The sequence below is a fragment of the Budorcas taxicolor genome, chromosome 3, assembly GCF_023091745.1.
Source record: "Budorcas taxicolor isolate Tak-1 chromosome 3, Takin1.1, whole genome shotgun sequence".
Classification (NCBI taxonomy): Eukaryota; Metazoa; Chordata; class Mammalia; order Artiodactyla; family Bovidae; genus Budorcas; species Budorcas taxicolor.
Window position 1 is genome coordinate 102,331,442 of NC_068912.1, and position 27,630 is coordinate 102,359,071.

Below are 27,630 nucleotides of genomic sequence, written 5' to 3' on the forward strand. Positions count from 1 at the left end.
TCCCTTGCCCTCTAGCTCCTGTAGGGGGGCACCAGGGTAGATTCCAGGGCATGTCCTGATGCCCCTGGTTTGCCTCTCAAGGCAAAGAGGGTGCGGGACTGCTGTGAGACAGGGGAGGCTCCCAAAGGCCCCTAGGTGACCACGCAGGTCTTGCAGCTGGGAGAGGTGGAAAGAAGGCTGGAGAGATGGCCCTTGGGTTTAGGGCAGCTGCTGAAGCCCTGGGTTCCTGAATCTTCTGGGAAAGTCAGAGAAAGCGAGAGGAGGCAGGCTCAGGGAAGAGCTTTATTGCTTCCATGATGGCTGCCCAGCAGGGCTGCCGCAGCCTGGGTGAAGTCCTGGTACCTCACTTCCCTCTGGTCCAGGCTAAAGGCAGAACCCGAGGGCCTAGCAGTCTCGTTGCTGAAACCTAAAATAGTTGCCGGGTAGGCTGCTCCAGGCCTGCAGCACTGTCCTAGGGGTTGGTTGCAGCTGGGGTGGGGGTGGCGGCCGTTCCCATCAGGCTGGGCCAGGCCATGCCTCCGGAACTCTTAAGTTCTTTCTGCTCAAGCCCAGGGGCATCTTGTTGGCTTAAAGGATGGCTCCGGGTTTTCCCTGTGGGGCAGCTGGGTGGGACTATCCCCTCTGCTCCCAAGAAAGGCCAAACACTGTCATGAGCTGGAGGGGGCTGGCCTGAGATCCTGCCCACCTCCCGTTGGGCCTGGAGCAGGGCACAGGCTAGTCCTGGCACTCCCACTCTATGGGGAGCCCGTTGGGACCATTGCCTGAGGGGCCCTTTAGTGGGTCTCTTTCTGCATGGCCAGTGGACCAAACATGACATCTCCAACCTGATTAAAAAATAAATTATCCCTACCCTCCCCCCACCCCAAATTCACAAAGTGATAATACACTGAACACTGATTGGAGAAATGATTCTGGCAGCAGCTTTGCTGCCTAGCGTCCGCCTCCTGCATGCTGGGCCCGCTGGGCACAACCAGTGGCCTCCTGGCCTTCTGGCTTCAAGGGCCCAGGCTGAGCTGAAGGCCAAGTGGTGGGCTCTGAGGCTGGCATCTGAGCAGATGTAGCTCTGGCTGCCCTGCCAAGGCCTCGCCACCCCTGGGGCCACGTGGCATGGTCCTTCTCCCGGTCTGAAGGCTCCCGTGCCTCTCAGGCCAGAGCCAGGCCGAGGCCAGTGAAGTGGGCGGGTGGTGGTGGCTGGACCTCTGTGGCCGTGTGCTGGGTGCACCTCAGATACCACTGGTTAGGTCAGTGATGACACGCGCTTTCACCAGTTTCCGCAGAAACTCTTTCTCTCGCTGAATGTTGTGTGTCCAGGACTGAAAGGGAAGACGGAGTGGCAGTCAGTTGGACAGCCCAAGTGGCTGCAGGGACGGAGCCCTACTAGAATGCTGCAGGCTCCTAGGGCTCCATGCCCTCTTCTGAGACCACCACCCTCCACCACTCCAGAAGTGCTGCGGCTCACCCTCCTCCTTTCCCAGGACATGGAGAAAATAACCTTCTAACCCCTTTCCCTCGTTCAGGAAGCCTGTGCCTCTTAACTTCTTCCAAGCCTTAGAGATGGAGGCTTTCCAACCGCGTCCCCATTCCTTCAACCCCTCCTTGCCCAGCGGCTTCTCTGGGCCCTTAGGCCCTTGGCACCCCAAGGTCAAGTGATGTGAGTCATTAGGTCTGGCCCAAGCCTGGGGGGTGGGCCCTGCTGGAAAGGGAACCACGTGGGGTGGCTTAGTCATTCTCTGCCCTGACGCAATCCACTTTCCAGGCCTAGGGGCAGCTGATGAAATCCTGCCTCTCAGATTAGAGGAGCCGGAGGAGGGAGGTGGGGGCAGAGGCTCATTTTATTGTTACTGTGGAAATTGGAGGGAAGATGCTACCTTCCAGGGCTTTCCTGGGGAAGACTGCACCCAGGCTCAGGTTCTTTCCTTTCCCCAGTGCCAGGAAGCTGTGATGACTAAGTCTCTCAAAGAATGAAACAGGACTGAATGAATACAGGAATGATGAAAGCCAACAGCTTTATCACAGTCTGGACACAGCTGACTGCCCTGTTGCATCCGACGGCATCCGGCTCTCCCTAGGATATTCACAGCCACTGTTTACTGGCGTGAAGAACTTACAGCTTTTGTCTGGTCCTTGTCTGATCCAACCAGCCTCCTCCAACCTGCCAGATCTTTTCAGTTTGAAACTTGGGCAAGATCCCCTATATTCCTCTTCTCTGAACACCCCCTTCAACTTTCTGTGCTAACCACGAACCTGGCTGCCCCTAAGGACAGCGTCCCCTAGACACGCATTTCTCCCCTCACATCCACACCCCATGGTGCTTGGAGGTGGCAGAGTCTTCCCCATTCGTTGCTGCATCTGCTCAACTGTCCCTGTGACTTCCCTCGAACCTCTGGCTCCTTTGGCTCCTGGAATTATTCTCAACTGTCAGCAAGCTGCCCCTCCTTGGTGCAGACCCCTGAGTGATTCACCCTTATTCCTTGCAGATCTGTTTTTTTAAATCTACTTATTTATTTATCTGACTGCACCAGGTCTTAATTTTTTGGATCTTTGTTTCGGCATGCAAGATGTTTAACGGCAGCATGTGAATGCTTAGTGGCAGCATGTGGGATCCAGTTCCCTCACCAGGGATGGAACCTGACCCCCTGCACTGGGGGCACGGAGTCTTAGCCACTGGACCACCAGGAAAGTCCCTTTCTTGAAGATTCAAACTTCTGGCTCACCCCATCTGCCTTTGAAGGCAGGGACTGTTTGGCACAGAGTAGGTGCGCTACATATATGTGCTGAATGAGATGAGATTTTCCAGGTAAGAAAATGAAGGCATGGAGGAATGGCAGGGCCAGGATCCAAGCAAGCATAGAGACCCGCACAGCTCTTTACTTCCCCCATGCCTGCATCGCGCCCCAAGAAGAAGCAACCAGTCTGATGGGTCAGTTTCAAGAATATCTATTGGGAGTCTCTGAGGGTTGAAAGGTCAGCAGAGGACTGGATATCTGATGATACTCAGGAATTACTGTTGAGACTTCCCTGGTGGTCTAGTGGCTAAGACTCTCTGCTCCTAATGCAGGAACTGGATCCCACATGCCACAGCTAGGAGTTCACATGCAGCATATAAAACCCAGCACAACCAACCAAACAAACCAATACTACAAGGCAATAGGACTTTTTTTAAAAAAGGAATTATTGTTAAAATTCCAGGTGTGATAATGAGGTAACATTTATTTTAAAATGTCATCCTTATCTTTTAGAGAAGGTTGCTGAAATGTTCATGGCTGGAATGATATGATGCCTGAGATCTGTGTCCCAGTAACCAGCAGGGAGGGGAGGCTTGAGAGGAAGAGCAGATTGGACAACCCTGGCGTGTGTTGGTACCTGGGGGCGGGAGGCGACACCGCGTGGGAGTTCATTAGTTTCTCCTCTACTGTGAATATGTTTGACAAGTTCATAATAAAAGCGTAAACAGGAAAGTCTGCCAGGGTGCCTCTCTCTTGGGCCAGGCAATGCCCTTTCTCTGGGGATCTTTTCTCAACCCCTGCCCCGTGCACACAGCACAGGGGCTCCCAGCACCCTCCACTCCACGGCACCTGCACTGTCCATGGGCCGGGGCAGGGCTCTGGCACCCTCACCAGGACCCCTGACTCTGGATGCAGGAGAGCCGTCCTTCTTCCAGCTCCCGTCTTTATCTCTGTGCTCCCACGGTTCTGCCCTGACCTTCGCACTTTCTCCTCTGACGTCTCCCTGAGACACCTCATCCATGCCTCCCTTGTGCTCACTGCTCACAAATCTCCATTTCCAGCCCAGGTTTCCCTGTTGTGGGAGACTGCTGTGCGAGCCCACTTCACCCTCTGGCCACTGCTCAGTCCCTTTCCTCTTCCCTCCTCCCGGCCTCCCCAGAGAGCGCTTGGTGGGAGCCACAGTCACTGTTCAGCCGCTGCGCTCTGCTCCTTTGAAACAGCTCACCACGGCCCTCGGGCCCCTAACTGGTACCTCCAGCAGCCACGCCTCAGCACCTCTCCTAGGACTTCCGTGCCACACTGGTGCCTTGCGCTGGTGACCGTAGGCACGCCCTCCTTGGGGTCTCCAGGATCCCGCATCTTCTGACCCTTCTCTACTCTCTCTCTTCCTTTATGAATGCCTCTGACATCCTTCAGTATCCTCCCCGCTTTCAGCCCTTGCCTCACTATCTTCACATCTCACACGCTCCCACTGGGCCGGGAAAATGGGCTGTGAAGCAGTGGTGGGGCCAGGGTGCTGAATGGGTTCCCTTGCCCACTGAAGACACCCCGAGGGACAGCAGGGATCCTACACCCAGGCACCAGCATTTCAGGGACTCCTCTAGGATGCTGAGAGGCAACAGTAATAAGTAGGTGTAAAAACATTACGATTAATAATAATGGCAAACACGTGTGGGCACTTACTATGGCCAGGCCTTCTTTACACATTATCACACTTGACTCTTTCCCAGACCTCTCATTACCCCATGTATTGGTAAGGAAAGGAAGGTATACAGACAGGCTGTGAACCCAGGCCATCTGATTTCTTCGCCAGCACTGCTCAGCACTCCACACGGAGGTGGTGCAGCAGATGCCGCGAGTTGGAGCCAGATGGTTCTGCAGGATGATGAAGGGGGTGGGGGTAAGACAACTGAGAGACACAGCAGGTGGAAGAGGGAACAGCCTCCACCAGCGCTTCAGGGAAGGTGTGTCCTTCCACCTCATTCCGCACGGAGGCCCTCTCCAGGCCTTGCTGATTTAAAATCCTAACCAGTTCTTGCCTCTGTCTCCCTGTCATCACTGAACAGTTCCGGTGAACTTTCATCTCTGGCCTAGACGGCTGAGACAGCATCCCAACTAGCTTCTGCTCCTGCCTGGACCCTCTGTCACGTCGGAGCCACAGTGACCCCACCACACACTCATCCACAGCTGAAAACTGGTCCACAGCTCCCTCCTGCCTTCAGAGCAAAGTCCACTCTCCTCCCTATGGCACAGAAAGCCCTTCCTGATCCAGCTACTGCCTCTCACCCTCTCCCTAAAGCCGTTACATAAAGTTTACATAAAAGGAATATGTAAGAGACCCAGTAAAGGAGTAAACGGAAGCCAGGAGGCAGGTGAAAGCAGTGAGAGCAATTTGGGGCGGGTGCTGGCAGGGGACGAGGCAGCAAGAAGGTGCGTGAAGAGAGGTAGAGATGGAGAGACAGGGTCTCTCCACAGGGTCCTGGTGAACAGGAGGCAGGGCTGGAGCCACTGCTGAGGCGTAAGACAGGTCGGGGGCTCTCCTGGACCCAGGAGGAGCTTACTACTCCTGAACCCCATTCCAGTAAATAGGAGGCCCAGCTGAAAGGTTGTTTCCCAAGAGATCCTCAAGTCTCTCTTATATCCTTGAAATAATTTGCAGTCACTCAAGGCCGCCTGAATGAAGCCCCAAAGCCTAAAACAATGCAGATGGGAACAGAGCCCTGGATGGGTGTGAATCTCCTGGGGAACGTGCGGGGTGAGAAGAAGGTTGTCTAGGACGGAGCCTAGTTAATGCTGACTCTTTGCGGTGGACTGAAGTCCAGGACATGGAGGAAGAGAATGGGAGAGCGTGGCGAGGGAACAGGAGGGCACTGAGAGCCGGACTCAGAGTCTGAGCAGGAGAGCATTTCAGAGGAAGCACCAGTCAACACAGAAGGCGCTGCCAAGTGATCAGGAAAGACAAGACTGACACGTGTCCTTTGGACTTGGCAGCCTTGAGTCACTGGTGACCTTGGTGGGAGTCCTCTTAGGTGAAGGGGGAAGCCAGGCTGCGAGGGGTGAAGGGCTGAGTGGGAATGAGAGGGGCAGAGCCTGCCCGGCAACAGTAGTTTTCCTCCTCTCTCTGCAGGGAGGAGGAGAGGGAGGGAGCTTTGGGGAGCATAAGATCTGAACAGTTCAGTGGGTTGGAGGCGGCCTGTAAGAGACTGCTGAGCAGGAACGAGAGCTGCTGAGCTGTGAGTCTGCATGGACAAGAGGTTTCCTCTAACAACCCTCGCCACCCAGAGGCAGGAGTAGAGAAGCTGCTCTAAGCACAAGCCGCAGATGCCCAGGGTCCAGGCAGGGAGCAGCGGAAGGCGAGGGGAAGAAGCAGAGGGTGTTCGGGTTTTCCACAGGGGCTCTTGCTATGAAGGGAGAGGGGCCAGGAGAGGCTGGCTGTCTGGGAGAACTTAACATACTCATCACCTGGGAAGCAACTCTGGATGCTAAAGAGCTTCAGTGCCTGGCCACGGGGAAGGGTGGAGGAGGTACTGGGGGCATCCTGAGACTGAGAGGCAATGTCTGCAGGTTGTTTGAGGGGGCGAGGCAGTTCTCTGGGGGGATAGAGGAATTGAAGTAGGGAGGATGGCCCTGAGCTTGCACCCCGAAGGGCACGTGATGACCAGGGAGCAGCAAGGAGGAGGCAGGGGCTGCACCAGGACAAGGGGCAGGCGGAGGGGACGGCGGGCAGAGGGGAAGCTCAAGGAGGAGACTGGGAGAGGGACATGCAGGATGCTGTGGTCAGAGACGCGGTGGCCCAGGACCCCCGGTGGCCCAGCTTAGCTGAGGGTGGGGCAGGGCCTCCCAGGGGTCTCCGAGCAGCCAGCCCCGCCACTGGCTCATCCCTTGACCATTCGTTTGTGCACACGCGGTCAGAGTCTCTCCTTCGTGCTGGCACCGCCCCTCCCTCGACCAGCCCGGGGCCGACCCCACGCCCAGCCCCGCACCTCTCGGATGGCTGCCATGCGCACGGTCTCATAGTAGTGGAGGGGGGCGTTGGGTGTGCTCATGTCGTAGCCGAAGCCTGCAACTGCCACCTCGTCACAGCCGTGCAGTGCCATGGTGACTGCCACACTGCCGAGGGTCGGGATGTTCTGGAAAGTGAGGGAAGGTGGGCAGAGTGAGGCTGAGACCCTCAGCGAAGCTCCCCTGAGCTGAGCTCCGCTCGTGAGGGCTGAGCCCTCTGTTCCCACCCTGGCCCCCGTCCTTCCTTGCCAAGGCACCTCTGGCCCAAGTCCCGTCCTCCCCCTCCCGGGGTCCAGATGTCTCACCCCGCGGCCCATGAGACCGTTGTTGAAAGGCAATCCGATGAGGGTGAAGGCAGCTTCCTGGATGAAATACGGGTTGAGGATGCGAATTTCGGGGGGTTCCTTGGGCACCCGAGTGGCCACAGATTTCCAGAAGCCATCCGAGGCACTCTGTAGACACAGCACAAGTGGGCGTGAGTAGGCACACAGCTTGTGACGGGCCCGGGGGAGTGCTGGGGACCCAAAGTGTGTGCAGGCAAGTGAGAAAACAGGAGGGGGGGCATGAGGTGCGTACAGGGAGCCTGGGGCATGGAGAACAAACAGGCTGGAGGGCTGGGGCACAGGATGTGGGGCGGAGAGGAGACCACGTGAGCTGCAGGGAGGGCCCGGGGCTGTGCTGCTCTGGCCTGGGGGCTTCTCAGGCCAAGAAGAAGAGCCAGCGGCCCAGCAGTGCCCCTCCCCTTTGCCGCTACGGAGGGGCCCAGGAGGAGCCTGCCCTCTCTCTCCTATCTGCTCTGCTGGGCTCGCCTCCTTTCCCTTCCGCTGAATTTCCTCGCTCTCAGTCAACTGTTCTAAAGTGAACCTGGAAAATAAAGACAGAGCGTGAGCTAGTACGGCACAGCAGAACACTCCAGCCCCCGTTCTGCCACCAGCGGAGCTGGGTCACTCTGGGCAAGTGACGAGCTCTCTCAGCTTCAGTTTCTTTATCTGCCAAATGGGATGATTCTTCCCTCAGGGGTCGCAGAACCCGACTGGAAAGGCGGCAGCTCTGGACCCTGACACCCTGGGGTCCACTCCGGGGCCACACATTCCTCTCCTCCTTCCTCCCTCCCTTCCTCTAGTTCCCAGCCCTGCCTTTCCGTTCAGTATACAAGCCCTCCCTGGTCTAGTCTCTCGAGTAGATTGCTTCAGCCATTCTTTCGCGATTGCCTTCAACTCCCTGCCTTTTGCCTTCTATTGTCCTAGCCCAGGGCAACCATGAACTTGGATCAACCCATTCACCCATCTTTCCCGCCCTTGTAGCCAGGCTCCCGAGAACTGCTAGAGAAGGTCACAAACCAACTTTGCAGGATGGAGGCACGTCCCCTAGGCGATGTAAGCAACCCTGTTGTTGGACAGCTCAGCTATTTCTGGTCCCCCTAGATCTGCTCCTCCCCCGTGTTCCCCAAGCTCTGTTGTCCATCCAATCATCCACATCAGAAACCTGGGAATCGATTTTATACATCCCTCTTCATCTCTCCAGCCTGTTCTGTCCTGCTGGTCATCTGGTTCTTTTGACTGTATTTTCCATAGGATCCCACAGATCCATCCTTTCCTCCCATGCCCACTGCTACCACCTAAAGTCCAGGTCTTGTCGTCTTTCAAATGGATTATCATAATGAGGCCGTTTAGAGTGTCTGTTTTATTGACCACTAACTCTCCAGAGCCCAGTAGGACTAGGACGTAAACGGGACACAGTAATTGTGAGTTACATTCATTTCCTCAACAAACATGTAATGAGTGCCCAGAATGGGCCATCTCTGCCTCCCAAACCACTTTCCACTCTCTGCTAGAATGATCTTTCTGTATACATACTGGATCACATCACCACTGCCCCACGAGAGATCTGAGTTTTTTAGCCAGTAACCCCGCCTGCTGCTCCAGTTTCCATTTCTGCCCATCTGAAGTCCCCACCTGCTGATTCACACCTTCATGCTTCCACTGCTGCTGCTGCTTCCGTCTATAACGGCCTCCCCACCTCTGTCCACCTGATCCACCTCACTTGTTTCTTAAGACTCGCATCTCCTCCCTCCTCATGCCTTTTCTGAACGCCTTCATCTCAAGGTAGAAATGGTCTCTCACCTTTGGGAGGTGAAAAAACATGGAGTTAAGATCTGCTATGGTTTGAAAGTTTGTTCCCTCCTCCTCATTCGTTTGCCTAATACCTAAGGTGATGGTTAGCAGGTGGGCCTCTGGGAGGTGATTAGGTCAAGGGTAGAGGCCTCAAGAATGGGATCAGTGCCCTTACAACAGCGGTCCAAAAGAGATCTCCTGTTCCTTATGAGGGCACCACGATCTATGCACCAGGAGCCATCTCTGAACCAGGAAGCCCTGACCAAACACCAGGTCTGCCCGCACCATGATCCTGGGCTTCCAGCCTCCTGAACTGTGAGAAACAAATGTCTGTTGTTTATAAGCCACCCAGTTTGTGGTATTTTGTTATAGCAACACGAGCTGACTAAGACAGAAGAATCTTGGGCCTGGATCCAAACTCGGCTCTGGTCCCTCAGCTGCGTGGAGGCCTTGGGCAAGAAACTTACCGTTTCTTTATGGATAAACTAGGGATTCTAAGGGTATTTATCTTATGTTTCGTGAATTCAAGGAGATAATTCAGGCTGAGTGCCCAGATCACAGTTGCTGCTCAGCTGCTATCAACACCAACATCAGCCCCAGGGCAGGGGCTCAGGATCTGATTCATTTCTGTGGCCCAGCAGCGACCTCAAGTGTGACGGGGATGTGAACTCCATCCCCGCTCCTCCACCGCCCTCTGTACCTCTTCAGGCTCGTGGCCTTCAATGGACTGTCTGCTCCAGCCACCCCCTCCTGTGTCCCCCACCTCTGTGGCAATGCCACCATCTTGGGCAAATTCTATCTGTCCTCCAAGTGTCAGCTCCATGGATCAGCCCTGGGGGCAAACTTCTCTGGGTCTCAGCCCTAGACAGATGAGAGAGCAGACCCCAGACCGAGTTCCTCCTGTGTCTACTACCTCTGTGTCCAGGAGAAGTATATGTGTGTAAGCAGGTAAAGGTCAGGACGAGACCCAGCAAGAAAGGGGAAGGTGGAGAAATGGCCAAGTTCTTGTGCAAAACTGGGGAGAAGCCCCTCCGTGTACCAAAGGAATGGTGGGTACCAGCCTGTGCCAAGCCAAGCACAGCCCCCACCCCTTCCCCAGAGCCAGGCAGGCCCCAGCATCGTCCCCCACCCCCACAGCCCCGGGTTCCTGCCCACACCTGCCCACACACACCCAAAGAGGAAGCCCAAGGGCTGCTCAGGAGGGGTGGGGAGGGCAGGGACGGCCCAGCTGGGGGCTGGAGGCTGCAGGCCGGTGTTCAGATACTGTTTATGTCTCTGCAACTTTCACCCACTTCACAGGTGCGGACCCAAGATGAAGTGATGTGCTCAAAGTCACGTAAGTGGCTGGGGCAGGATGCAAACCCGAGTGTCGTGATGCCAGGATGAGTCCCTCCTGCCACCCCATTCCTTAGCATCACTGCTGTGCCCACTTCAGGAGGGAGGGGGCCTAGAGTCAGGATGAACAGGGCCTCTCTTCGACCCACCCCACTAGGAGCTCTGAGGGGAGTCAGGGGTCGCTGCGGTTGGTGTCTTGCATTCCATCTCACAGAGGCGACTGAGGCTCAGAGAGGCAAGGGGAGGCGCCCGGGGGCACACAGCTGGGGAGAATCTGAGTTGGATTCAGCTCAAGAGCCTGGGTCTTTCCGTGACACGAGATTCCCTCTTGGAGACATCTCTTGGCTTTTCCCATGTGCTAAAGGGTTCTGTATGGAACCACTGTGTGAAATGGCAAGTAATCAACTCAGGATCTCAAGCCCCCTTTGAGAATCTGACAAGAGCTCCAGGGTGGAGAGGGAAGAGAGGCTTCCGTGTCTCTTCCCATCTTTACTGTTTTCCAGGAGGAGCAAGGACCGCTGGGACTGCTTAGATTCGAGGACACGTGTGTCTCACTTGTCACACACAACTTAGACTGCACAACAACCAGAGTCACCTTTAGTGGCAGGAGATGCAAAGTCACAGACACACCTGCAGCTCCTTGGGATGTGGCGGGGTGGGGGTGGGGGTGGAGGCAGGAACAAGCCCTGTGCTTGGGTCTCAAGTCCCAGAGAGCCTGCATTAGGGCACTGGGATCCGGCACTGCTGTTTTATTTTCCCCACCTGTTACTGTCCTGGTGCAGCGCCTCCTCAGGAATTCCAGGAAAAGGAGAAACCACCAAGACCAGGATCTGGCTGGGGCATTGCCATGGTGTCCCCCAGGCAGACACATACCAAGTAAACACAACTTCAGCCCGTCTCCTCAAATAAAAGCTGCGGCTTCCCTCCTCAGAACAGTCATACATAGGCACACACAACACGCTTACACCACAGCCGAAGGGCACGGGGTCCCTGAAGGCGAGGGGTTTGATGCCTTGAGATTTAGAATCTCTGTGTGGGGTGGGAAGAGAGGAAAGCCCTGTAGACACCAAGACTGAAGGGGTCGGTGGAGCAGAGGAGCCTGCCGAGACTGAGAACCAAGGGTAAGACGAGGAGGCAGGGAGAGTGGGATGCCCTGGGGGACCTCGGGCCCTGGAGCTGGGAGAACCCACGTCCACATCCAGACTCCACATGTGTGCGACCGGGGTGTGTCATGGGATCCTGCAGGTCTCCAGGTCCTCGTGGATAATGGGGATGTCAGGAGCACGTCCTTGACAGTCATGAAGATGAAATGAGGCGCTGTGTGTTTTACAGCGTCTGGCACCACGTCTGGCACGTGACAACTCAATAAATCTTGTTTGTTATGGTTCTGAGTGAGTGTCACAGAAGCTGAGAGTGAGGCAGAGGGTGTGGCTGGCACTGTTAGAGGCCACAGACAGGCCGGTTCTTGGACACACATCAAACGGGGACCAGCTTCGCCCTTGGGCTCCTTGCAGGAGGGCAGGGTGCTGGAGGCCTTCCTACTGCTGGGTAACCCTGCCAGGCCTGCCCCCAGCACACAGCCCTGTTCCAGAAGGCCTGTCCAAACAGCCTGAGGCTTCTCACATCTCATTTTCCCTGACCCACAGGACACAACACAGTGGCCTATAAAGCTGGCCTGGAAAGGTCAAAGCTCGCTTGCAAGGCCACCTGTGAGCTGAATGCTGGGTCGAATCCCTCTTCCAGGAATGTCCCTGCCTGACTCAGAGTCTGGACTTGGCTCATGTGTGTGGAGCCGCCGTTCTCCTGTTGATGCAACTTGCTCTGCTCTTGCCAGAGCAGCCAGGAGCTACAGGGGAGAGCATCTGGGAAGAAGTTCTGGTCCAGCTGGGCTCTGCCGTCTTTGCCAGCGCCCCTGCCTGCTGCTTCTGCAGCCTCTTCCTGCTCCTCCGTTGGGAGGCGAGCAGTCTGCCTGCCAAGATGAGAGGTCTTGGATGGAGGGCCTGATCACGGGCTGGCTTTCTGCAGCCAGGAGCAGGGCAGGTGTGTTCACTCCCACCTCTGGCTGCCACCCCCTGAGGATAGGTCACCAGCTCACTGGGGTCACTCCAAGGAGCCACCAGGCCTCCCTGCCTCCATTGTGCCTGCCTTCAGTTCCACACAAATCTGATCTTGACCCTCTCAGGGCTAAAATCTTCAGAGGGTTTCCACTGCCCCACTGAGGCAGTTTGTCAGGATAATTAAGAGAACAGATCTAATCTTTTTTTTTTCCCTTACTTAAAAGGAGTTTATAGCCCAGGACTATCTACAAATATCTCAATACACAGTATGATTATTATGATATGCACGCTTAGTCTCTCAGTCGTGTCCAACTCTTTGAGACCCTTTCCACTGTAGCCCAGCAGGCTCCTCTGTCCATGGAATTCTCCAGGCAAGAATACAGGAGTAGGTTGCCATTTCCTCTTCCAAGGGCCTACCCAGGGATCAGACTCATGTCTCCCGCAGCTCCTGCACTGCGGACGGATTGTTTACTACTGAACCATTAGGGCTTCCCCCCGCTATGACATGAGAACGAGACAAAAAGAGGTTGAAAACATTCGCCCTATATATATTTATATATATACATACACATACATCTCTTGTGGCTCAGATGGTAAAGCGTCTGCCTACAATGTGGGAGACCTGGGTTCCATCCCTGTTGGGAAGATCTCCTGGAGAAGGAAATGGCAACCCACTCCAGTATTCTTGCCTGGAGAATCCCATGGACGGAGGAGCATGGTAGGCTACAGTCCATGGGGTCACAAAGAGTCGGACATGACTGAGCGAGCTTCACAGCTTCACATACATACGTCTAGTCAAGGCTATGTTTTTTCCAGTGATCATGTATGGATGTGAGAGTTGGACTGTGAAGGAAGCTGAGTGCCAAAAAATTGATGCTTTTGAACTGTGGTGTTGGAGAAGACTCTTGAGAGTCCCTTGGACTGCAAGGAGATCCAACCAGTCCATCCTAAAGCAGATCAGTCCTGGGTATTCATTGGAAGGACTGATATTGAAGCTGAAACTCCAATACTTTGACCACCTGATGCGAAGAGCTGACTCACTGGAAAAGACACTGATACTGGGAGGGACTGGGGGCAGGAGGAGAAGGGGATGACAGAGGACAGAGGATGAGATGGCTGGATGGCATCACGGACTCGACGGACATGAGTTTGAGTGAACTCCGGGAGGTGGTGATGGACAGGGAGGCCTGGCGTGCTGCGATTCATGGGGTTGAAAAGAGTCGGACACGACTGAGCGACTGAACTGAACTGAACTGATACATACAAGACATATCCCCCAGATATTCACATGCATACAACTTAGGATGGGAGGAAGACCAGGAATACTCTAGAAACTACAAGTAAAATGAAGTAGAGCTTGAAAGAGGGCTATTCACAGGCTTACAAACTCTTTCAGAACTAACAATTAACCTGGATTAACTAACAATCAACCAATCAACAAATACACAAGTCTCTGTTATGTATAAACCATTTAATTTTTTGTACAAATATATTCTATAGTATTTCAGGTGACAACCCTCAAAATATTGATTACCATCCTACAAAAAGAGACTTTTAAGACCGTCTGGTCTGGTCCCCTCCTATAGAAACCAAACCATTTCTCCTGAGGGTTCCAGCCACCACCATTCCTCCCCAACAACTCAAACTTGAATCCTCACTCGCCCTTGACCTCTCACTCTCCCCTGACCTCTCACTCTCCCCAGCCAAGCAGCATCGGGTCTGTGGCTCCTGCACAGATCCACCCACAATTGCCTCCTTCCTTCCCTTGTCAGTCCACTCGGCCTGCAAAACGCCCTAATAATTTGGTAGGTCTGTTTTTGAATCCTAAGCATTAACACTGTACTCCCTCGGAAAGTTCTTTACCCCTTCAAATTCTCATTACCATCATCTCCAAAATATGGGAAATAGGACTCAGTCCTTCTTCATCATGTTTCTGTGACTTGACAATGAAAAGTCACACACATAATACCCTTGGCACAAAGGCAGCTTGTTAGTTTCTGCTATTATTAGTCCTCAGGATAAAGTTCCAGCACTTTGATGTGACTTTGGTTTACAAGACCTTTCACCGTCTGGTCCCCTCTCTACCGAGGTCACCTCCAGCCACTGCCACCACATCCATGAAGGCTTATCCCTAAGATTTGTGGGGCCAGGGACAAAATTACACATGGATGTCCACACACCACCTCTAAATTTTAGATTCTAAATATGTTACTAGTCAAGGTACCAAGCTGTTAAATAAAATATATTCTATTCTCCCTTGAAAAAAAGACCTAGAAGGCCAGGTTTGAGTTGAGAATTCTGACTCCTGGAGACTGGTGCTGGCCCAGCATGCAGGGAGAGGCTGAGCCCACCTGCTCTCCCCTTCCCTTCTCACCCCAGTCCCATCTCACACCATGGGAAGTACTGTGCACACGTGTGGGGACTGCCCAGTCTGCACACCCAAGCTCTACTCACAGCCTCTGCAAACATCCTCCTTGGACTTGGGAGTCTGCACAGGGAGGGGTGTTCTACCCTCAAGGGCCCAGAAGCGGACTTGGCACTGCTATGGTAAGAAACTCTGGGGCCTCCGGCACCTGGGGAGGATGGGCCTGGGATGGGCATTTCCCTCTGGCCCTCAAGAGAGGCTCTGTGAGGCAAGGCCTGCCCTTCTCAGAAGGTGATGCCACCTGCAGCGAGTACAGTGTGCCAGGGGGTCCGTGGCTCCTTACAGCAGTGTAGCCGGAGCCACACTGGGAAGCTTTCACCATCCCCACGTGCAGAAGAGGAAAATGCAACTCAGAGGTGTGGGTGGAGGCAGAGGAAGAGGCTGCCTTCTGTTCCTCGTGCGGAATCCAGTGCTGTTTCCGCGACCCCCACGCCCAAGGAGTGAGGGCAGGAGCAGCTATGCGGGCTGGTCTAGGTGCCTGCAGACTCTGCAGGGTCTCGGGCTACTCCTTTATCTGCCACCTGCTAGCTGAACCGTACTTCTCATAATAAACTCCTTACGTTATATCTGGGTTTGGCCATTATCAATAACACTATAATAAAAACCTTTGCAGGCAGATTTTTCCTTCTCTTGGGTGATGGCTCCTGGTGCCAAGTGTCACTTCCTTTCCAAAAAGCTTGTCCCCATGTGCACTCTGACTAGTAGACTTTGAGAGCACCTGTCACTGCACTCTTGCCAGAATTATGTCTTTTAATTCAAACACATTCTCTGAAGATGTGATAGGTGATAAGTGGCATCCTGATGCCTTTACATGAAGTTTCTGACTGCCAGGAAGGTTAAACAGATTGCTGCTGTTCACTAGTTACATCTCCTTCCGTGTGATCAGTTCAGTCTCCTGCCCCTTAACTGCTGGCGTCCTAATGGTTTTCTTGTCTACTTTCATGATAATAACCATTTGTCATATTTCCTAAATAAACTTTTCAAAGTTTTGTGGTATCCAGTGTTTTTTGGTTGTTGTTTAAATTTAAAGGCTGCTGCTGCTGCTAAGCCGCTTCAGTCGTGTCCGACTCTGTGGGACCCCATAGACGGCAGCCCACCAGGCTCCCCCGTCCTTGGGATTCTCCAGGCAAGAACACTGGAGTGGGTTGCCATTTCCTTCTCCAATGCATGAAAGTGAAAAGTGAAAGTGAAGTCGCTCAGTCGTGTCTGACTCTTAGAGACCCCATGAACTGCAGCCTACCAGGCTCCTCCATCCATGGGATTTTCCAGGCAAGAGTACTGGAGTGGGGTGCCACTGCCTTCTCTGAATTTAAAGACTAGTGTATTATCATATATGATTTTTCCTAGCACTTCTGTCATTCGAAAATTTTTTTCCCTCTAGAGATGTGATTTCTATTTTACCTTCTTCAAAATTTCCTTTGGTTGTATTTTTATATTTTACTTTTTAGCCCATTTAGAATTTCTTTTGATGCATGCTATGAGGAGAGGGTCAGAAACCTTTTTGAAGGCTATATTTGGAAAAAGCAATGAACAAAAAGAAGAGCCGGCTTGGGGCTGGCTGTGTGATGCCCACAGACAACTGAACGGGGCAGAGGCCAGGGACTGTTTAGTTTTCTTTTTTTTTTTATCAAGGAGAATGATCTTGGAACTGCAGAAAGAAGATCAAACATGGCTAAGAGGAGAGAGATGCCCAGAAGAGGTGAGAGGAGAACGCAAGGGTCCGAATCTAACAGAATGTTCTCTGGGGCCATGGAGGAGGGAGGCAGCCCCACCAAGTCAGAAGACCTGGGTTGGAATCCTGCCTCTGCCACACATTCCTGCCTCCCTCTGGGTCTCAGTTTCCACATTGATTTATTTGTTTAATGCATGCCAGCTCCGTCTCAAACACCGCTGGAGGTGATGGGCTTAGAGATAAATAGGACAATCCTTGCTCCCCAGGAGCGTATACAAGTCGACAGATAAGAAAGCCCTTATGTGTAATAGGGCGTTGTGGGGGCTCAGAAGAGGAGTGTCTAATATCGCCTCGGAAAGACGCGGAGGTGTGAAACTGGGCATACACTTTGGTATGGCCAAAGGAATGCTCGGTGCAAGAAGCAGCGGCCAGGACAAGGAAGGGGTTGGAAGGCCCAGACCATGGAGGGTTATGCTGTGGGTTAATTTTGGGCCACACCACAGGGCATGCAGGATCTTAGTTCCCCAGCCAGGGACTGAACCCTCTCCCCCTGCAGTGGAAGCGTGGAGTCTTAACCACCAGACTGCCAGGGAAGTTCCTGGGGCTTCCATTTTTGAGGTGAGAAATGAAAGGAAAAAAAAAAAAAGTCTGAACAAATTTATAAATGTGAGAGGAAGATCCATTATAGAGGTAGGAAAGAAAATCAATGAAAAAGGACAGTTCCTGAGAAGGCAGGGGGAGATGCGTCCAGAGGCGACAGTCAGAGCTGGGTCTGTGTTCACCTCGACCACTTAACTAGATGTGTGATCTCAGCAAGTAACTCATCCTCGCTGTGCCTCAGTTTCCTAAACCCCGAGATGGGGGTCATAATAGCACCCATTTAACAGGGTCATAGTGAGAACTGAATGGAGGAATTCAAAGAAAGCTGGCAAACGGAAGAGCTTAGTGATGGCCGTGATGAGGATGATGGAAGGAGGGGGAGGAGGGAAACGATAACAATGATTGTGAGATGAGTAGCCGAGAGGGCATGGGTGACAGTGATGAAGAGGAGCAGAGCGGGGCATGACATGAGCCCCAGCCCCTGAGCATCTCTCCTGGGGGTGGAGGGGCAAGGGGCAGGAGGCGGGATGGGGCAAGTGCAGGGAACCTTCCTGGTATAACAGGGGATAACGGATCTGTGAGAAAGAGCTGTGTCCACTGGAGATGGCTTCAGAGGAAACGGTTCCCAGAAGAGCTTGTCTAGAGATCCGGAAAGGAGACCGCAGGGGTGAGGACCACCAAGCTGGGTCAGCAGAGGACTCGTTGAGCAGTAGGAGGCCACAGTGTCTACCTGCCTCACCATGCTTTCCAGGTGCCTTGCACTGAGTCTCCCCAGAGGCAAGGTGGTGTCCACACGGAGCTCCTGCTAGGCAGGGCCTGCCCAGAGGCTCTGTGTTCCTCTCAGGCCTGGAATAGGGCACCGGGGCAGGTGCAAATGGTTTAGGTTTGGGTGCCTGGTCCAACAAGGCCTCACACATGCGGGGACCTGGGGGCCATTTGTCTTGTGGATTCCCAGATTGCCAGCCCACCCTGCGGCCTTTCACCAGGAGTCCCATGTCTCTCCCTCTTCTAGGCCTGGCCTCTGACCCCTGCTTTTAGATCATTTCCTAGGTCAGGCCCTACAATCTAGACCAAGATTCCACTCCCTAGTGCAACCGGGCTCCTCCAATAGTACCACCACCAGTAATAATAAATATCCATAATTGCCACAGACAGAACATAATTGTCACACACTATGCCAGGTGCTTCTGTATTTCATCTTGTTTAACTTTTAAGCCCACTCTGAAGGATGGGTAGTACTGTTCTTGTTTTATAGATGAGAGGAGTCTCAGGGGCTTAGGTGATTTGCCTAAGGGAACCCAGCTCACAAGTGACAGGGTCTCAATTTAAACCCAAGTCTGTATGACTTCAAGGCCTAAGCTGCTTTCTCCTCTTCAACCACATTGTCTCTCAAATTCCTCTCCCCCATGCTGGGTGGGAACCACACCCACCAATTCAGCCCCGGTCTCAGAGCGTCTTGAATGGATGACCAGTCAGAGCTGCTCAGCAGTGGGGCCAGCTTTCTGGGCTGCCCAAGAACAAAGAGGAGGAGGCCGCCAAGGGGACTGGGAAGCGGCTCCCGGGGCCTTGGGAGTGCTGGGTGACCATATCCTGGGCCGTGGTGAGGAGGCTGGCAGAGGCAGGGGACATAGTGTGGGAAGCTCACATGTCCCGTCCAGTCCAGGTCCCAGGGCTCCATCCTCAGGACAATGGACAGGGCATGTCCAGCCTTCATCAAACACCAGGAGGAGGAAGCTCAGGGCACAGCACGTGCCACAGTGCTAGGACTCTAGTTTGGGGACAGTCTGTCCCATTAGACCGAGCAGCTTAGCATTTCTAGCTCAGTGACGGCACTAAGAACATTCAACGATGCCTGACCAATGAGTGGCTGCGTGGAGGGACGGAGCCAGATGTGCCTCTGAGAAGAAAGCCACGAGAGCTGCTGGCTGCCCCTCCCTCCATGGACCTACATACACCTGTGCCTCTGTGTCCCCAGTTCCTCCCTCCTTCCTGACCTCAGCTTCCCCACTCAGCAGCCCACGGGTGATCCTCTGAGCTGCACTCAGCACAAAGGACCTGCTGGGAGCTCCTCTACCTGCTTGATGGCCTGGTCTCCCGAGATCTGAGAGATAAAGGGCCTCAAAAGGTAACTTGTTTGGAGTTACCTAGGCTACCACCCAGTGAATCAGGAAACCAAGTAGCCACAAAGAGGCGCACTCCTGTGTGGATGGAGAAAGCATGGCTAGCTCCAGCACAGGCTAGGCTTTGGGTTGTACAGCCTTCCTTTCTTACATCTGCCCCCCTCTCATACCCCGTCAGGACTCCTGGGAATTAGGAGGTTACAAAGGCACTGAGCCACAGCTGAAGCCTAAGACCTGTTCCAGCCTTGCCCAGCCAGGCCTTGGCTCCGGAACACAGAGCTGCCTCCTGCCAGAATTCTGCATGTGAGGCTCCAGACAGGTGCAGCGAGCACTCCAGTAGCCCAGGGGCTGCACGGTTAGAAACATCACTGCAGGAGCAGGTCAAGCCTGTGGCCAGACACCAGACAGGGCGGGCCTGAGAAGCCGCCTCCCCACATTTACCAGGTCTCAGCTGCCAGGGGAAGGAAGTCCAAGTGGCTCAGGCATAAAGAATCTGACTGCCAGTTCAGGAGACTCAAGAGATGGGGGTTCAATCCCTGGGTCGGGAAGACCTCGGGGTAGGAAATGGCAACCCACTCTGGTATTCTTGCCTAGAAAATTCCATGGACAGAGGGGCCCGGTGGGCTACAGTGCATAGGGTCACAAAGAGTCAGACATGACTGAGCACCATCCACACACACAACTGCCAGAAGAGTCTGAAACAGCGCATGGGAGAGGTCCTGCGAAGGCGTGAGCCCTGGACCTGGGGTGGAGAAGGCGCCAAAGAAGCTTCCAAGGTAACCGGCAGGGCCTGGGCGGGCCCACTCTGGGTGCTAGGAGAGGCGAGGCCTTGGGTATCACTGGCTTTCCTCTGGCCGCTCACTCTAAAGGCCCCGTCTATCTCTGACTTTGGTGCCAGAAGCCTCATGAACTTCAGACGACTCTCTCCCAGCTCCCCTCTCCCCTTTCCACTCACATTCCCCAACTCTGGGAAGGAGTCCTCAGCAAGGACCACAGGGCTGGTCCTGAAGCCCTGGCCAAGCCAGGGGCAGGACACAGACATCAGCGCAGTGAGCGTGTGCTTGAGCACAGCCCACATCTCTTCACCGCAGCTGCTCCAGTTAGGTCCCTGCACAGGCCTGCCACCAAGGTCAGGCCGGGCAGGTAGCTCTCGAGCCTTTGGGGAACAGTGAGGCCCTGCTGTCTGCTTCCCGAGTGGCCTGAGAGTACCGAGCCTTCCAAGTCTAGTTGGCTTCCTTTCTTTTCTTCTCTCTTTCCTTACCCCTTCTGGGGACTTGTAAGAGTCCTGAATTAATTGAACCTGGGAGGATCATGTGACAACACCCACCCGGCTGGACCGGCCCACCTGGGCCTGGCTTCCTGATTTTGGCTGCCTGTCCTATCCAGTCTGCCCAGCCAAGAAGCAGGATCTGGTGTCTGAGCCAAGACCGGGATATTTGTGGTGGCTGGGCCTGGAGGGGTAAGACAAGCAAACGGGATCAGGGCCCTGCCCTCCAGGAGCAGGTGAGCAGATAGGCTGAAGGCAGGGTGAGAAAGCAGCCCCCAAGCTCTCTGGGGTTCACCAGGGCAGACCCAATTTCCTCCCATTTCTCCCTTAGAAGTGCCTATGATTCCAGTTCTCTTGCCTTCAAGGTAAAGAGCAGGGCTCTGAGAACTAGGGTCTTGAAAACAGCAGGCTGCTCGCTCAGCCCCCACACTCTGCCTGCTATGCGTGGGCAGTGGGCCTGCTTGCCGCTCAGACCGGCTGAAGCCAAGCCCCTTTCTCCCCTCTGGGGAGCCAGACCTGCCCTGGAGGACCGGGCTGCCACATCCAGCCTGGCTCTAGACGGGCCTCCCTTCCCCTGGCCCACCTACCTGAATTTCTGGACCTGACTTCTGTCTTCGCTCTCGCTTGCTACCTGCTTGACTCTGCCTGCCCTTGGCCTTGCTTGGGAAAAGGCTGTGGAGCTAAACCAAATTGCACTGAGACCTCCATAGGCAGGAGAAGCTGTTCCAGCCGCCCCCCAGCTCTCCTTTGAACCTCCAGAAAGAGCAGCTAGCTTCTTATTGTAGGCGGAGGGCTTCTGTCATCATTCTCCTATGCTAAGAGGCTTGGGTATTGGAAGATGAATGGCCTGAACTCTGCAGTGCCCTTCTCCTGGGCTGGCTGGTGACAGCTGGTTGAGGGGAGAGGTGGAAATGAGCCTGGACAAGTTGGCCCAGAGCTGAGAGACAGAGGGCTCACGAGGGGACTCAGTGGGTGGTCCACAGAGGAGCAGTCTGACCCTACTTGGCTATAGAAGCTCTCTAAAGAAAGGGGCCCAGATCCTTGCCTGCCAAGAACAGTGAGTACAGAACCTGACCATTCCCAGAGCGGAGACAGACTCAGTGGCAGGTCGGGACCCAGCCACAAGTCCGTGGTAAAAGCACAACATGGAGAGACGCCGGGATTTAGTTTGGGAACCGGCGCCCTCAAGGTGAGGGGTCTGCTGTCGCTGTGCAACGACCACAGGGTCCCGAGGCTGGGAATGGGGTGGTGGTGGGGGAGCCCCACATGACCACAGTGAGAGAGACCTCACAGAGTGGGGGAGGAACTCAGTGGGAGGGAGGTGGGACAAGTACAAAGTTAAGGCAGGGAGTTGTGGAGATCAGCAGTAAAGCTGGGGCTAGCCAGGTGAGAGCTCTCAGTGAACGCCAGGGGAGGGCCCACAGGGACTGCTGAGGCGGCGCCTCGGGTCTGGCTTAGAGAAGGCCGAGGAAGGACCAGAGCCTGAGTCTCTGCAGGCGGGCAGCCGGCCGATGGCAGGCACATCAGCTCCAGGAGTCTGGGCCGCGACCCTGGCATCTCCCGGCCTCTCTGCCCGTTGACTGCATCTGGTCCTTACCGCTTCTCTTGAAAGGTTCCTATTGTTCTTTGCCCGGGTCAGGGGAAGGGGCTGACGTGGAAGCTGGGCAGAGCCAGAGCAAGAAGGGGAGGAGCCGGGGCGCAGAGAGCTCACCACTCTCTCCTTGTAGACGATGTATTTCAACCACTTGAAGTCCTGCCACTTGAAGCCAGCGAGGACAAAGAGGGAATCGCGTTCGTACTGCTCAGGCCGCTGCATGGCGCCTTCGGGGTAGGTGATGCGCAGTGTGGTTTTGCTGCCCACGTCTTTCTCAAAGCCTTTCACTGGTGCTGAGTTCAGTCTATAGAGAGCAGGCCCGGTCAGACACAGCCTGTGCTGGGCTCACTGCGTGCCCTCTGCAGGCCTGTGTTTGGGGAGACAACATGACCCCAGAAGACCCCAGGGGCAGAGGATGGGGAGCCCAGGCCATGTGGAGCCTCCTAGCTTTCTGCCCCAAAGCCCTCCAACCTGGGTTCTCCTTGAGGCTTCTACTAACCTCCAGTCCAATGGCCCAGATGGACAGACAGTCTTTAATGGGCTCAGGGATCAGGGGGTTGGGCCAGGACACGAAGGTACCTGAGGCACTGCTTTGAGGAGCTCACCTGACCACAATGTCATAGTCATCAATTCGTGACCCCAGAGACTTGTTGGCCAGGACACCTCCATTGCCCACGATGATGCAGCGACGGCAGCTGAGGCTGAGGGGACAGAGGTGGAGACTTCTGGAGAGCTGGCCACCAGGTCTCCTCTCCCGCTGCTGCTTTGGCCCCTGAGCCCATGCCCTTGGCCAGACACAGGCTGGGATGGACAAGGAAGACCAGTGAGCCTCTAGCAGCATTTCTGAGAGGCTGGAACCACACTGCGGAGAGCTGGGCGACTGGGGCTCTCAGATCCCTGACTCTTCTCCAGGGAAACGTGGGTGTGAAAGGTGCTTGGGCACTGACTCTGGGGTGGGGAGGAAGGAGGCTCTGGTAAGATGGCATTCTGGGTTAAAGACTCCCCAAGGGTTAGTGGGTTTGGGGGCAGCTTTCCAGGGAGAGGGAAAAGTGGGCTGAGCCTGAAGTCTATGCTAGGGAAGCAAGGACAGAGGAATGAGCCTGGGGGCACCAGGACTTAAGGCGGAACTCCTTTCTAACTCAGAAGACCCCATGCACCCAACCTGAGAGCCCTACTTATGTTGCTTCTCCCACCTCTGACCCTGGGGCTTTATCCATCCAGGGTCTACTGGCTTCTGAGCTGTCACTACCTCCTGGATTTAAGCCCTCTCAGCCACCCCACCACCGAGCCCCTCAGTCCCAGTGCTAAGTTGATCTCAACCCAGTACATTCCGTTCTGACTCTCAGACCTCTGCTGCCTGAGGACTGACATGTCTTGCCAAGTGCTTATAGGTCAACGGGGTGGCTAGCTCAGTGCAGTGGCCCTGCTTACCTGCTTATCCGCCCCAGTGTATGTGTGGATGTGTGGGTGTGCTGCAGAATCTGCCCAGGACAAGGGAAAGGCCAGCTGGGCCTCGGTACCTCTGCACGTGCCAGGCAGCTGAGTGGCAGGAAGCTGGGGAATGGCTTACCTGTCCAAGGCGGGGGTCAGGCGGTACTCTTTGGTGACGGACAAGATGGCTTTGATCAGATTGTCTGTGGAAGGGGAGGGAGGTAACTGTTAGAGGTCCCATAAGGGTTCCCAGAAGATATTTGCTGATGAGCTGAAGGTACACGGTCCTGGGGCTAAGATCAGGGAAGGAGCTCTGCACACAAGGCTGGGCCACTGGCCTAACTTTCTCCGTGAGAAAGGAGATGCAGGCGGGAGAACAGGCGTGGGCACACGCCTCTGTCTGAAGCCTGACGGCACCCGCACACAGCTCCTTCCTCAGGCTTCCCTGGCCCTTCATTAGCAGTCTCAGCTGGCTTTTGGAAACTCTGCAGTCAGGCCCCAGGGACATGTACCCTCAGGTGTGGGCCTTGCCTGGGAGCTGGGGCATCAGTCTCCCCAGGAATGGGAGTGCCGGTTAAAGACAGAGACCACACGATGACTCTGTGTCCCCACCAAGCAGACACCAGGAAGCAAAGGAGGGGACACCACAGGTGAAGAGCTCAAGTGGTCCCAGCCAGGTCCCCAGCTCAGGCCACTTGGCCTCATTTTCTGAGGCCACCTTCCCCTCACTTCCTCCAACACTGCCGATCCCTAATCCTGTTCTTGCCAGGCTGTCTCTACCACCTTACATCTTCAAGCCCCGTGACCTGGCACCTGCCCACCTGCTCTCCACTCAGGCTACCCGTAGCAAGGGCTCTGTGACATCTCTGCTCTCAGATCATATGACCATATTCAGGCCTCATTCTTCTTGGCCTCTCTCTGGCTCTGGCAATGATGACTGCTCTTTCAAACTTTGGTATAACAAGAGCATTACAGTATAACAGATGATGCTATCAGCCTTGGACTCAAATCCTGGCTCTGTTGCTTATGAGTTCTGTGACCTTAGGTAAATCACTTAGCTGTCTTTGGGCTCTATTTCCTCATCTTTCAAATGAAGATGGGAATTCCTGCGGTGCAGAATTGTTAGGAAGATAAAAAGATAACGTACATAAAGACCTGAAGATAAGTAAGCTGGTACAAGCACAGTGGGAAACATCTTCATATCAAATGAAGATGTAGCTGTGCACAGACAAACACCTTGCAACTCTACTCCTAGGTGGACAGCATCAGAAAAGTCACACACTTGTTTAAGGAAACATGTACAAGAACATTCATTGCAGAACTGTTTGTAATAGCAAAATGTTGGAGGCAACCTAAAAGTTCACCAAAGGAAAATAGATTAAATGTGGTATATGGAATATTCTACAGTAGTTACAAAACCAATGACCTAGAGTAACCTGTACCAATACAGATAAATCTGAAGAGTATAAGCAAAAAAAATCAATTTGAAAGACACATACACATATGCAATACTGTTGATAAAGTTCAAAAACATGCAAAAACCATGCCATATTTTTAATGGATATATAAACAGGCTGTACAAATACATAAACAGGCATGGAGCCATAACACCAAAACCAGGATACTGGTCTCCTGGGGAGGGTGGGGGATGGACTAGGAAAGGCTACATGGAACTTGGACTGTATCTCATGTGTTATTTCTGAACTGAGTAGAGAGTATGTGGATGCCCATTTTATCAGTCTTTATGCTCCCTTATAAGCCTGAAATACTTCATGTAAAGAAAGGATGCCTCCAAAATTAAACACAACAATCTTTTAATTTTTTTTCCTTTTTTAAAAAAATTTTATTTATTTTTAATTGGAGGATAATTGCTTCACAATATTGTGCCGGTTTCTGCCATCCGTCACCATGAATCAGCCAGAGGCATACATATGTCCATTTCCTGTTGAACCTCCCTCCTACCTCCCACTTCATCCCACCCTTCTAGGTTGTCACAGAGCATCAGATTGAGCTCCCTGCTGACATATAGCGAATTCCCACTGACTGTCTATTTTACATATGGTAATGCATATGTTTCCACACTACTCTCTCAATTTGTCTAACCTTATAATTTTTTTAAAAGACGGAGTGGAAAATACTGTCAGATGCAGCCAAGAGGTCAAGTTAAAGACTGAGAAGTATCCTTGGGCTCTCACAGCAGGTACTGAGCAGTTTCACTGAAGTGGTGGTGGGACGGAGACATTCTTCAGGAGTGAATGGTGAGGAAGAGGAGACAATTGGCACGGGCAATCTTTCCAGGAGTCGAATGAGAGAGGGTCAGGGTGACATTCCTTTAAGGAACGTTCTATACCAAGTGACTTCAGACACACTTTACAGTGGGCTTTAGGGAAGGTCACAGACCCCTCCTTTTCCTACCTGTATGGAAAAGCATACTGCTGCTAACTGACCAAGGCCAAGGCTATGGCCTGCGTTCTTGTTTTCTAGGAGGGGAAGCTTAGCAGAATGGTCATAAACTATGGGGTACTTTTCTTGCTGGATGATGGGCTCTGTATTGGCCTTCCCTGCCCTTCATTACTTAGTAGGATCAGAATCTCAAGTGAGGGTTTACGAGAAAAGTTAGGCTGCTTGGCTCCCTGCACCCATGAAAAAAGGAGTTCATGGGGTTCAACCCAACCTTGGAGGTTTTGAAGGTCAAGGCTCCAGCTCAAGACTATCCTTTTGCTGGCCACTGTCTTCTTTTCAGGAAGGGGTGGGCTGGCTGAGTAGAGGGTTTGGGCATTCTGGAGTCTGCTAGCTAAATGATATCACCCTTTAACACTCATCTCATTTAATTCTGACCACAACCTACTATGGTGGTCTTATTCTCTCCACGTCACTGATGAAAAAACTAAAGCAAAAACATGTGGGCAACTTGTCCATGGTCACAGCTAGTAGAGAGGCAGAACTGGGATCTGATCCTTCTATGTATGATGTAAAGCCAAAAATCTACCATGCCCTGAAACAGGGAATCTGTCACGGAAACAGAACTGTTAAACCCTCAGTGACGCAGAAGTCTTTTGGCAGGAGCTGCATGGTGAGGTCCCTGAGGCAATGGAAGGGGACAGTTCTGAGAGTATCGGACGGAAAGGTTAGCCTTGGACAGGATAAGGATGGATTGGAGGGGAGGCTACATAAGGAGAAGAACATCAGGAGGGGTTGACGGAGGGGTCTGGGGGCAGTCATGGGGCACGGCCTCTATTTCCCCTGGGATGTCCCCCCTCATACCTAGTCCTCTCATGCGGATGTCTCAGGCACCCCTTTTGGGTGGTCTCACAGCACTGTGTCCTCTCATCAGAGGCCTTACTGTCCTGCCCCCCAAGTACCAGTGTCTGCGTCAGACTGGAGCTTTGTGAGGGGAAGGATCACATCTGTCTACTCCACTACTGTGTACCTAGTCCCAGCAAAGTGGAAAGCTCTGAGCAAACATTCCACTAAAGAAGCAGGAAACAAGCAAGGACAGGAAAAACAGAGGGGAGGTAGGGCATTGTTTTTTTTTGGGGGGGTGGTCCCCAGCAGGGAGACTGCTGAGGGTACAGCCCTGCCCTGAGGCCCAGGAAGGTAACCTGGGAGACAAGATGTTAATATAGAGTGGGGCAGGGTCCCCAACATACCTTGACCTTTGATCCCAAAAGGCGGCACAAATTCCCGGATCCTAGCCCACTTGCGGAAGGAGTCATCCAGGAACATGGGTGCTGGCTTCGAGAACCTGGAATACAACAGGGCTGTTGAGGGTCCCAGAGTGCATGAGGCTGCAGTGCTGGCTGGCATCTGTCTCGACTGTGGATTTGCTGGAAGCCAGCCTCTACGTTCCAGCACTCCCTGGCGACCCCAGCCTACTCATTGGGTAGTTTCTACGTGGGGTCTGATAGGCCTTGTTCAGTGGAGCCTGGGTTTGGAGGAGCGGGCCTGGCCAGGCCATATGTGGCCAGCTGCCAGAGTGGAGAGACAGGATGCGCTCAGCAGGAATCAACATCCCCAAGCTGGATGCTCTCTAGCAGGTTATCCACGCCTGCATCCATCCCACAAGCCCAGCTGTCCTTGCTGTTCCTGCAAGCTGGGAACTCAGAGATGAGATGCTGTCCAGTGAACAGAAAAATCCCCTCGAATACAGCCAGTGCAAAGAGACAGAATTTGGGAGAGAATTCTGGGAGGTGGACCGCCCAGGATAAGGAGGAAGGAGACTCCACGGTGAGAGGGCAAAGCAGGTGAACAGCCATAGGAGCTGGAGGTTTGACAGAAGGGAGGAAT

The 27,630-nt window shown here is 53.8% G+C and overlaps 1 protein-coding gene across 1 annotated transcript in view; it reads right to left on the reverse strand.

Annotated features, from left to right (window-relative positions):
- Nucleotides 1-275: 275 nt before the first annotated feature.
- The window catches only part of ST3GAL3 (ST3 beta-galactoside alpha-2,3-sialyltransferase 3), a 222,320-nt gene continuing 194,965 nt past the window's right edge, over nt 276-27,630 (reverse strand). Inside the window, exons 6-12 of the mRNA XM_052636613.1 lie at nt 26,994-27,088; nt 23,483-23,546; nt 22,518-22,613; nt 22,030-22,216; nt 7,034-7,180; nt 6,710-6,856; nt 276-1,313 (exon numbers count right to left, since the gene is read on the reverse strand). Coding sequence (XP_052492573.1) covers nt 1,224-1,313; nt 6,710-6,856; nt 7,034-7,180; nt 22,030-22,216; nt 22,518-22,613; nt 23,483-23,546; nt 26,994-27,088 — 826 coding nt within the window. The 3' untranslated portion in view covers nt 276-1,223. The remainder of the gene's footprint in view (nt 1,314-6,709; nt 6,857-7,033; nt 7,181-22,029; nt 22,217-22,517; nt 22,614-23,482; nt 23,547-26,993; nt 27,089-27,630) is intronic.